The 12794-nt window shown below is 38.9% G+C and overlaps 1 protein-coding gene across 21 annotated transcripts in view; it reads right to left on the bottom strand.

Moving 5' to 3' along the window:
* Positions 1 to 12794, bottom strand: part of MICAL3 (microtubule associated monooxygenase, calponin and LIM domain containing 3) — a 188131-nt gene that overhangs the window by 45314 nt on the left and 130023 nt on the right. For all 21 annotated transcript variants that reach the window (XM_052790710.1, XM_052790708.1, XM_052790707.1 and 18 more), the window contains 2 exons: positions 4278 to 4473; positions 92 to 333 (listed from right to left, as the gene is read on the bottom strand). In XM_052790710.1, the coding sequence (XP_052646670.1) occupies positions 92 to 333; positions 4278 to 4473 (438 nt within the window). The remainder of the gene's footprint in view (positions 1 to 91; positions 334 to 4277; positions 4474 to 12794) is intronic.

Raw genomic sequence — 12794 nt, 5'->3', positions numbered from 1 at the left:
ATGCAAATCTTTCTCATTCTGTGTGGCAAACACTCAACTTGGTTTTCCCTGCTGTCTAGCAGAAAGGAAGGACAAATCAATCGTGTCTAACCTTCGCTCGACTCCTCATCTTCCTCCTCTTCGTCTTCTTCCTCCTCTTCCTCCTCTTCTTTGTCCTCAATCTCATGATTTTCCTCAGCCTCAATCTGTTCTTCACTCTTTCCCTTCAGAAGGGCATGGATACGCACAGCCTCTTTCCATGGCACACCACCCAAGTCTGAAGGGGGTTGCTGAGGCAGCAATAGTTCATCTTCTTCCTCCTCATCTTCCTCCTCCATCTCAGACTCTGAACTACTGTAAGGGTTTAGAAAAAAAGATAAAGAAACAACTAGTTAATGTTTCCTAGATCAGTCTTAGATCACTGACAAGTTGTTTCAATACATACAAGCCTAAAACATATGATGGAAATCGTAATACTAATTTTTCTGCTTTCAATATTTCATAGGAATTTTAGTGACAGCATCACGTGTGGGCTGCAGTATGGTCCTTGCCCTGCTTCTTTTAAAGAAAGTGAAGCAGAAGAAAAGTGCCTGTGAAGCCAAGTCCAAATATTTGTGCAGCATTAATTGTTACAGTTTGTGACAGTTGAATACAGCACAAAAACTACTTTCTTCATATCACGTTGCTTTGCATAAATGGGTACCAGAGTTCTTAGCACTGTCAGAATGCAGAAGGTCACGTCTTTTGATAATGGCAGCTACTGCTAGCATTTTGGATAGCTAAGATATTTTTGGCACTTGCTGGGGTGAAACACAGAAAGCTTTGGAAGTAGAAAGAACACACAACACAACTATCAGGCCAAAGGATACAGTATGTGAGCTAAGGAGAGCTGGAGGGAAAAAAAAAAAAAAAAATCACAAAAATTGTATCCAATTAAGTACACAGTGTACATAGTGGCAAGAAACTGTAGGAAGCAGTGCAAGGATAATTACAATAATGAGCTTATTATTCTCACAGCAAAGTCTAAAACATGCAAAACAGTAAATCATTAGTGCTCTTTAGTACACATCTCTGTTTAATTCTAACAGTTCCTCAGTATAAGCAGCAGAGGCAAGAAATGTAACCACCCATACAATGACATTTAATCTAGTTCACTCTTACATGCTGGACCACCTAGAGGCACTGGGGAGAAAGATGGCTGCATTTGTCACTGGAAAATGAATGTGAACTACAGCACATTCAGAGAACATATCTGCAGGGTGAAGAGGTGTCTCTGTTTTTCGTTAATAGATCATTGTCATAAAAGAACTGCATTTATTAGAGCAACAGTTGGATACTTGCCGTATAAATCTTAAAAGGCCCAAATTCATCTGGATTGAAGGAGAAAACTGTGTATGGTTAAAGTTTGGGTGAATCATATGAGAACAGTATTCTACTTCTGCTGCTTCCTTATGACAGTTACCACTGTAGTTAACAGCCTTTGGCAGATCCCATTCCGTATAGACAATGAGAGGGGAAAACCGACAAGTTGAAAATAATGACGTTTAAATTTCATGTAGGTCTATAAAATATAACTTGTACAGTTGTTCTAATTCTGTTTCCCATACACAGGTTTTATTACAGTATGTGACAAACTGGCAGTTTCCAAAAAAAATTATATACGGCAGCACTCTTTCCCTTATATTACAGATAAACATAATCAGGTGCAGAACCTCAAATTAGTCTAACACTACATGAACATATCATATTTACATACTTTTATTCATCTACTTGTCTGAGACGCTATTTTTGATAGCAAAGCTAATAAAGAAAATACCACTTTTTCATGCTCTGATTTGTCAAGTACTTTTGTCCACAGGCTCTTAAAGTCTCCTCACTGTTCTGCATATATATAACATTATTTTGCTCAAATTACAACCCACTTTTTCACAGCATAAACTGAATACTTATTTTTAACAGGCTGCCTGGTTTTCACATGCTACGTACGGAACACAAACACTGTTGCATACCATGGACTCAGTACATATTCCAAGAGACCGAAGCATATTCCAAAGGCTTTACGCAGATACTGTCACAGAGATAAAAAGTGATGTTCCCTTCCTCCCTGATTAACTTTCCCACCCTTTGGTATGGAAATAAACCTGACAGGTGCTGCATGTTGGGGTTTTCATGTGCTGTCAATAAGGTTTACTGCTGCTCACACTGTTGCCATGGCTGCTGAATGGGACAAGCTGCTGCTCTTCAACCAGTCGGCTTATCGCATGTAATATTGACGACATAAATTCTTTACCACATAGCTCACTTTACCTTCTTTGGCTTTTATTTATAACTTGGTTTTTGTTTGACCTTTAAACACTGAGAAATGAGAAGCCGAAAGACAGCAGTGAGATGGTCTGGTATAGTGGGCATTCCTTTTACCATGGCAACTCTGTGCCACAGAAATTAATTCAACAGCTGAAACTTTTTTTTTCTATAAAGAAGAGATCAATGACCAAAGTAGGTTGCTTTATAGAATTTGTATAAGCAGTTGAATATCACATTAAAAAGGTGTACCTACACAGATTTAGTGCTGAGGAGAAGAACTGAAACCTTAACTGTGGAAATGAACCTCTTCTCTTCCCTTGCCATACAGACCCATACAGCACAAGCTGTCTTATGACACTCCTTCAGAAGGCCACAGGGTATTACATCAAAACTGCAGGTGACATACTGGGAGTTACTACAAGTTAAAGGTGATGAATAAGGCATCTGAAGGGTTTTCCACTCCTCAAAACTGCGTAGTCAGAGTTTGATTGCATAAATGATTTTTTTATTGTTGAAGCTTAAACAAGATTAACTCTCTTTTGAAAAAATGTACTTTGAATACTGTTTTCTGTAAACTTTCTCTGCAGTGTGCATGCTCCTAAGTGTGTGCATGATGGGAAGCTGGGCACCAAAATGCATGGTGTCTGCTTGATTTAGAGTTAACACTTTGCTGAACCTGGAAGCCCAATCCATCACTCCATAAGACATGGAGGGAACAAAGAGTTCCCCATCTCCTCTGCCTGCTCCTAACCCTGTGGCGCTGCACCGAGACAGTGAAGATGATCGAATCAGGGCTTTGGCTGGCTTGTTGCAGGAGTCAAACTTTTTTTCTTTTGTTGACAAAAAAGTGGTCAGACTTTTTCCCTTTTTTGTTGTTTGGGGTTTTTTGGGGGGGGTCTTTCTGTGACATATCATGGAGCGGGTAGAATTGAACAGAAGATACCAGATAACTACATCATCTAGAAAGTTCTCTCTCTGATGTTTGACCCACACAGCCTTATCAATGGTCTGACTAAATTGCTTACCATGTTTGGATTTGGGACAGAAATTTTTCCAGGTCAAACTAACAGGGAATTTGATTTTCTCTTTCCTCTCTATCATAGTGTGAGTTGCCCACCAAACACTGTTTTTTGTGTGCAAAAGGAATTTCTCATACAGCCCTATACCTGTAGGTAATGCATACATAGAATATGTTTGTAGGATCTAAGTCTCAGGAAACCAGTAACAGCATTTTCTGAGTTTATTTCAAGAAGACTACTGGACAGACTGAGAGCTGAAAAGGTAAGGGTTGTTACTGCTATAAACAAAAGTAAATGATTAGAAACCATATTAAGAGATCAAGACTCTGCAAAAAGTGTGTGATTGACTATAAAGTTCACAAGCATTCTTCATCAAGTATTTTCTCTCAATGATTCTTGCAACAACTATTTCCAGTAGCTTTACCTGCATATATTTGGATCCTGGTGTGCTTATACCTCATTTTGCAGATAAAGAGAAATTTGTGGAGGTACAACATGTTTTTCAACAGCCATAACTATTGCTTCAAATTAACATCTCTCAGGCATTGCATCAGCATTCACTCAGGATTACATGTGTGTCAAGCTTGAATCTTTAAACCAAAAGTGGTTTTGAATTGTAATGAAAAACATACAGAAGTTAATTTTGGAACCCCCTCCCATTTGAATCCATGTTCTGTTTGCTCAAAAGACTCATTTGTCTTTGATACCATTAAAAAAAATAATTAAAAAATTCCTTCCAACTTAGAACTGAATTTCATGGTATTATGGTACCACAGGTGTCTTCTAAGAATGGTAATAAGCTATTTAGAAGAACAGAAGCTACAAGATAAAATACCTGTGTACACGTGCAGAGCATTTTCAACAACTTTAGAAGGGGCAACCTGGTAAATAACATGTTAAAAAAAGCTAAGGGAAAAGCAGGCAAAAGTCTGTTGGGATGGGTATAAAAAAAGCTTATGCACAATGTGTGCTAACCTGCTGGGCACATCCTCTTCTGTTCCTTTGTCCAGCACACTGCTCAGGTTATGCTCTGCTAGTGTCTCTTCGGGAACCTCTTCGAGTTCTTCTTCCCGCTGCAGTGACAGTCGGTAGTTCTCCAGCTCAATCCGTTCAGGTGTGCCACGCAGCCGCTTAGCAAGGCTGGGCTCTTCCAGCCCATTTACATTAGAACCTAAAGAATAAGCCAGTGAATAAACAATAAATGCAACAGTCAGAACTGTAATATTTTAAGAAAATTGAGCAATTCGGAGAAAAAGGGCATGAGGCAGAGGGAGGTAAATAAAGCGAGAGAATACCTTATGTCATTATCCCGTTCGCCACTACTGGCAGAACCTGCTGGGGAGCCAGACTGCAAAAGGGAATCTTAGTGGTTTTGGCTAATAGATGCTAAAAAGAACATTAAATGTCCTAGTTGAGAGAGGAAATAGGGACATTTTAGCTGAAAAACTAGAGCTGCAATGAAGACTATGCAGTAAGTACTGGGGAAGGCCTGGCCACTGAGGAGATATATTCTATGAGACACAGTAGGAAAGCTATGGGGCAATCCTGCTGCACATTAAAATTGTTACCAGTCACAGTAAGTCTACAGAGTTAGGGTGCAAGAAAATACTATTACTACTTAACGATGAAGGAGGGAGGGAATGAAAAAGGTCCACTTGGAGCAAGTTTTAAAACTTTTTATAGACTTGAATTGATTTGCTTTTTAATCAGTTTGGGATGAAATGAACGACAGGGAAAAATCTAGGTGAGATGTTTGCAAGCATAAATCCCATGAATCCCAGAAAATTGAAGGACATGTGAATCAGGCAGGTGGAGAAAAGTATACAGGAGCTTCATTCACTGTGGCACTCAATGAATTAAATTCTAACCTGCATTCATCCATTTCTTTTTAAAATTCTAGTATTTTAGCTTAAATACCATGCGACAGTTTACCCTTACCCAGCTTACTATTTACAGAGTTAAATCTTTCCTAGCTTCTGTTTTGCTTTGCTAAACAAGCCAAGCCTTCCTCTCATGGGAAAATCTCTTCAGTGCGCTGATCATCCCCAAGGTCTCTGCACCTGTCCCAGTTTGGATTAATCTTTCCAGAACCTGCATGATTAGAATTGAACACAGCTTTCCAGATGAGGCCTTATCAGAGTAACATACAACCCTGCCAGAAATCTCTCATCTGATAACACGCTGAGAACACACTTGCCTATTTATAGGCCACATAATACTGGTGGCTTTTATTTACTGACTGATATTCAGATATTTCTCCTTCTTTGCTTTCAACTGATAAGCACCTTGTTGGTAGCCAAAATTCTCAACACTTTCTTAGTGCATGACCTGGTACTTTCCACTATTACATTTCTATTTTTAGTATTACAGTCTGCAACATTTTGCAGTTCTTAGTGTATGACGTGCCTATCCTCCTCTGCATTGATGAGGGTTTGAAATGTTGCCTCAGCAATGAATTTCATTAGCAGATTGTTTTCCTTTTTTTTTGCCAGTAACCTTAATGAAAGTATTAAAAAGATCAGTCCCCAGATCGTTTTTTGTGAAACACCACAGTCTGTAGGTGACATCCAACCCCATTATTTCCTTTTTCCATAAAACCTCTAATATCTCATTGAAGTCAACTTCTCAGCTACTTGACACTTCGTGTACTACTCCCTCATCTTATCCAGTTTAAATAGTTATTTCCATGTGGCAGCCTTCAGGTGCTTTACTGAAGTCCAGACTGTTCAAATGCACTACATTTCCCTTACAGAGGTAATCAGTTACTTTGTTGATAAAAGCTGTCAAGCTAGTCCAGCATAGTCTTTGGTGAATCCATGTCACATTTTATACCACTTACCTTCATAAGGTCAAAAGACTTCACTTGCAGAGCTAGCAGTCTTTAGTTATTCCTTCAAAGAAGGTGTTTTATCTACTGTTCAGATTAACTGATATGTACTTGTTCAGATCACCTTTTTTCTCCCCCCCCCCCCCCCAATTGTTTATCTGCAGGTCATACTTCTGTCACTCCGTGGTCGCATAGTATTACCCTGAATTAGATAGTCAAGGTACATCAGGATAGCTTGATTTCATCACAAATTGTTACCACAAAGCTCACAATTTCATTGTACAATTCTTCCACTCTTCTGAGACAAAGACTATTTGGTCAAATTTTATTTCCACTCATTACACTATTGTAATACTTAAATTTTGCTTCCAGCTTCATTGGGTTAATTTCCATTTCCAAATCTTGCTACACACTGACTTCTTTTGCTCCCATGTCCAATGCCATTGTCCTAACTGAAATTGGAGCCCAAGTATTCGATTGCCTGACTATACATAAAATTGCATTTTATGTCAGACCCATTTTCACTGTGGACCCACTTCTGCTTTCCCTTACCTTGCTTTTACTTACATGCTTAAGGAATACAGCTGTTTGCTTTCCTTTCCTTTGCAAAGTCTAACCCAGCATGAGCTTTGGCAATGTTTACTTTATCCTCGCAGGTTTTGACCTCCAAGACAGTTTTCGTTTTCTTTCTCCATCCTTCATAGTTTTTCTCAGTTTATTCCTAACAGCCTTTTTTTCAGGGCAATTACTCACTCAGTACCATTTTAGTCTTTGACACAAAACTACATGGGCCATGCCATAATTAGTGGCATTTACTTCCAATCCCTCTCCAGAAAGATAAAATCTCATAAAGACAACTGCCCAGAGTGTTTTTCTCTCTTCCTTAGCATTATTGAACTCTTCTATGATGTGGGCAAGTGGCTACCGTGCCCTTGGCTAGACCTACAGGGCTTCTTTATGGTATAAACCACAGAAGCTTGCTCAGGAGGCAGGTGGGAACATTACCTTGCATTTCCAGGGATACTGTGGTGTCTACCATTTCCTGCTGCAAAGCCTTATGTTGTGTTAGTATTTTCAAAGTTTAGTGGAACTGGACAGCCTTTTCAGCTGGGATTCACGTTCCATTTCATTCTCTCTAAATGGAGATAACACCTCAGCCAAATCTATTTTTGTGATCTGTGTTACATTCCCCAACCCTGAGTTCACAGTAACAGGGGAACTGACCTGGAATATTGCTCTGCCACTTCTGGCTGACAGTAAAAAAACAAAGAACTCTGGGTAACACAAGAACACCAAGGTGAGGGAAAACAAACAAGGGATATACTAAAATCATCATAAACCAAGAGTTTTTCTACTACTTGGAACTCTTCATATATAGCAGAGCCATCAGCTAGGCTCAGCTACTTCAACAGAAATATCTTTTCACAAGCTCTTTTTAACTTGCTCTCTTCTGATGCATACCCCGACATAGCTGAAAAGTCCAGAAGCAGAAAAAAACGATGAAAACAAAAAGAACAAGAACTTTTTATCCATCTGACATTATTTTACTCCTCTTGTTTTCTAACAATCTTAAGGGTTTTTGTCAGCCTTTTCAAAGTAAAACAAAAAAAGAAATATAAAATCATTCCTATATAATTAAATGAAATGAATGGAATATTAAAAAAAAAATGCTTCTTCCAATGCTACAATATCTAGGGTGGGGAGAAAGACTGGCAGCAATCACTCTAAGATAAAAGAGAACTGAAAATCAAGGTGACATCTGTTTACATGCATTTCGTGAACATATATGATCTTTCAGTTGTTTTTCAAAACACAAGTCATCATCGCCCTTCTCATCATGAAGGCCCAGTAGAACTGGTACATAGAGAATCAAACCAATTCTATCACAGCAAAAACTGCAAGTGGGAGTAAGTGACTCAATGTAACTGTGTTAAAAAAACTGAAAAGATGGAAAATCTGCCTAAACTTTAATGCAAAAGGATGTGGTCAAGCCAAGATGTCCTGTGAGCTTGATAAGCACTCAGAATCTCAAAGAAGTAGAAAGGCCATTGACAGCACTTTCTCTAATTTATATATCCATATACTTTGAGATGCAGGATTGGTCACATCCCTTCACTTGACTTTGCAAAGAAAACTGCTTTACATCAGAGAACATGATACAGAAACTCAACTGATGACCAGCTTCAGCAAGGGATTTCTAGGCGTTTGCTCTGTACGGACCAGTTGGTTTACTTGTCTGCTGCTTTTGTTTCTAAAAGGTACGATGAAGACTTATCTGGCTAGCTGCAAAGCCATTGTCAAACTTGTTACCAAATATGAAACAGGAGAAATGCTACTGGTAGCCAACTTTCTGCACCACAAAGCCATCAACTATCAGAAAGAAAAGCATTACAGTTCACAAACCTACCCAGGGGACGAAAGTAGGTGTGAGATACAGGTATCGTTAACATGATCAGATGATGAACAATTTGCTCACATTATGCTATAAAGTTCACACCAATTCATTTGAAGCTACAATAAGAAACTATAAATAGGGACAAGGAAATTTGAAGCTTTCCTACCCTCATTTCCTCCATATATATATGGTGCTATATGCATGGGCAAGGTCTATTCCAATGCAGTTCTTGTAGATGCTAAAGTTTATTCTCTAATGTTCCTCTGGAGGAGAAAGGTGCCTCTCTCAAATCATTATGTTGTATTCCCCAGACTGTTTTGTAGCTTGCTGGTGGGACATAGCTGCAGAGTGCACTCATTATCCATTAGCTGACATTCTACCTTGTCAGCGCATCTGGGCCCACAGAGCCAAAAGTCAGCAACCAGTCATAACTGAGAGAAAAGGAGCTGATGAGGCTGCATTTGCCAGGAAAAAAGCTATGTTACTAGCCAGAGAGGTAAGCTACCTGAAAGACAAGAGCAGCTTCTCATGCAATCAACTGATAGCTAAAAATCCACAAACAACATCCAAAATAGGACACATTTAAAAATCTGCTTCTTTACTTTGGAAGAATCAGTGGGCCATGAACACTACACAGATCATCTAAAGGAAACCGTTTTTCTTAACAGGACAGGCTGCTTTGCTGTTGCATGAAAGCTGCCAGAGTCCTTTATCTCAACCTTGACATAGCCTGCCTCCTGTAAAGAAAATCATATGATCAGAGATAACATTCCTACACTGAACCGCTCCTTGCCTGCATGAAATGTGTCCTTTTCCAGCAACTTTGGCAATTACTGGAAGGCTTGGGAAGCTCCTCTTGAGAGAGGATCTCATCTTGATTTTTCCCCAGTACTACCTTGTTCTTAAAATCTACAGATTATTCTCAGGAGCTAGATGAAATCTTGTCAAGGTTACTCCCTGACAGAACACTTGCGCAAGATACAGGAGAAAACTGGGAATCTGAGAACAATGAGTTCTTCCCAAAGGAAAACAACCTGCCTATTTGACTAGAATTTATTTTTCATTAGTCATGTAGTCCATCTAGACTTCCTTTTCTTAGTCCAATCTGTTAAGATCGCAAGCTCTCCAAGTTAAATGTCATCTCTTGTGAAGTGTGGGTCCAGTATTTTGCAGACTCAGCTGTGGCCTTGGGGAGTTACAGAAATTCAAATAAAGGAGTCTACTGTGAAACACATGCAAAAGGGGGGAAGAATTAATACATTTCTCAGGAAAATCTTCATTCTGGATTTCTCAAATCTTTTGCTTTTATGATAAGGTGAAACACTGTACCTGTTTGTTTTCACTTGTCTTTCCCAAACTCTTCAATTACTTCTACCCTCCACACAATTGTTTGAGAACACAACTACATCAAACAAAAGAACTCCTATAGAAACAGCAGCATATTGCATATGACAAAGTACAGAGATGGAAGATGGGAACTTTTGTGTGGGATTTTAAAAGTGATGCAGTGAGTTCTGAGTCAGAAATGCTGAAAGTTGTCAGATTCCGTTGCCATTAATTTCTAAGAATACCTTTTGGGGTAAGGTTTCTGAAGTGTGCTTGCAGTTCAGCAAACTATCACTGAGGTATAGAGAAGGCAGCAAATGAGATCCAGCAGCATTTTTAGGCTTCTCATTTTTCATCTGTGTTAATGTCAGATTGAGTTTCAGCTTTTCCCCCGAAGTTTCACCCTCAGCCCCTTCAATTCCATTAACGGCCTCCTTGATTCCAACTCCACTTCTCATCCAAGGGCCTCAAAGTGTTTTAAAAATATTAGCATATTAAAACAAACCTATTTTGGAAATAGGTGAGTACTGTGGAGGCATTGCACAAGTCCAGACACAGAGATTAAATACCAGCAAGGCAGTTTCACAACAAACTAGTGGCAGTGCCAGAAACAGGATCCAGAATGCCCAACTTCAACCCCTTCACTCTCAACTTCACTTTAAGTCAAGACAAAACACTTTGAAATAAGAAAGGGACTAAAATATGTTGGATTTTAAGCATAATGATTACATGGTTTAAATGAGCAGGTTGAGCTACAGCACCTCCTATGAGATGCTCACTGTGCTCAGCACAGCGTGTACAAAAAAACCCCAATACATCTGAGTACCAAGGCCTGTTGTTGGATGCTGCACATATTGAAACATTAAGTCAATTAAGACATTACATTTAAATAAGTGCAACTGATTTCTTCTGAGAGACATAGCCAGAAATCTTTTCCTTAATCCTCTCCAAAATTAGCACCTAGCCACTGTTAACAATTTTTGTACTGTACAGTAAAAGATACCTAAAACATGTAGACAGCAACTCTCAACTGACCTGCAGAAGCACGTTAAATGGAATGGACTTTTTAAGGGTTAGGAAGAAGTTTAAGGTTTTAAATTGAGATTTATCCACCCTTTAAAATTTATCTTCTCTTTTAAGAAATGTCTCCAGGAAACTGCTGGAAGGAGCCCAGCAGGTCTGGTGAATTCTTGTCACTGCTTGTTCGCACAGCCTCACATCACATACTGCAGAACTGCACATATCCTGGTAGGATCCCCTGAATTTTGATAAGCACATCCTCAGAGCCAAAAGGGGTAATATAACACCTGCTCAAACAGAAACAAGAATGCATTTATTCAAATGTAAATACTCAATAGTCATCAAATGTCAATGTTGTTTTGATATAATGCCTCAACTTTCTCTCTTACTATCCTAGGGTATTCCCAAGCCCTCAGGAAGCCTGAATTACTCAGCTGTATTAAGAGGCCATCAAATCTTGAATTTTCTGATGTCTGTGTTTCCAGTTTGATCCATAATACGTTCTGCTAAATATAAAATCCCTGAATTCAAAGAGGACAGTATGATAAGAAAAACAAAGTCTATTCATAAGCAAGATATTGAGAGTGTCCATGCACAGGATTCAAAATGAGCTCAAACCTCAAGATGGCCCTACTGAAACTCTTCTGTAATGCACATGTATCAATCACAACAATAAATAGTAACTAACTAGGCTCTCTAGAAGATATGCTTTACTGAGTCAAAGCTCTTGGAGTTTGATATGGGAATTGTACATATGCAAACTGTCTCATGCAGGTTGGACTTGATCAATACAACTGTCCTTAAACTGACATTTAAAATCTAGGGAACTAAGGACCAGACACAGAGCAGAACAGCAGCGCTCTCTAGCCTACCAGAAGAAAAAGGGTTTTGCCACTTAGCAACCAATATGCTCAAGAGCTCTACTACCATGTCAAGGCTCAGTCCTCAAGCTGTCAGTCTAGCAATTCTTCCTAGCAAATTGGGTACCTAAACAGAGAAGTGGGGAGATTAAGCTGTATAGACAGAAAGGCGTTTTATCTAAATATCCTCTGATGCATAAGTACCCAGCAGAGAGTTATTAAAGAACCAACACTACTTCCAGTGCTGACCAAGAAGTTTTATAGCATTACTTGATTCAACTGTACACAGCACATGAAACAAAAATCAGTGAGATTCCTGTCAATATCTACTGGTTCCCTAAGCAATGAAGAACAGAGAGGCCCCCAAGACACCCCCCCCACACACACTATTATAATGTGTATGGGAATAACTGACAGCTAAAATATTCAAGGGATTCTGAAACAGATACCCCAGAAACAAACATATGAAGACTTAAGTCCTCCTCCACACATTCCACAACCTCCAGTTAGAATTAAGTTCTTCATACCTCAGATACCGTCAATAAATGTGGAAGCCTGTTCTCTTCATCATTATGAAAGCGCATTGGACTGACTACTGAATGAAGTTAGTAACTTACATGTTTATCTTATGGGTGTTGCAATGTTTTCCCCACCCCCACAATACTTTGGTTAAAATAGACTTCTAGAATTGCCAAAACAGACACTGACAAAACACTGCTTCCTACAACATCAGTAGTGTGAGGTTTAGAAACAGCTGTCAATTTGATTGATCTGACCTTTCTTTGGTTTTAGTGGAAGCAACCAGAATTGAATATAATTAACCAGTTTTATTTCAAGGTCATCTGTAATTTATACTTACGCCTTGAAAACAAATAAAAATTCATCTGCAACTTATACAATAAAGAAAGAAAACAGTGTTTGAGAAATAATGTTTTTCATATGCAGATGCATGAAGTAGCAGTATTACGTAATGAAAGTTAAAAGTTCAGTATATAGTTTAACAATACAGAAAAGTTGTCTTTGTTACAGCAGAGGTATAGAATAATGCAGGAATAGATCTATTT

This window comes from Harpia harpyja, chromosome 6, assembly GCF_026419915.1.
Source record: "Harpia harpyja isolate bHarHar1 chromosome 6, bHarHar1 primary haplotype, whole genome shotgun sequence".
Lineage (NCBI taxonomy): Eukaryota > Metazoa > Chordata > Aves > Accipitriformes > Accipitridae > Harpia > Harpia harpyja.
This window is presented reverse-complemented; position numbering and strand designations above follow the sequence as displayed.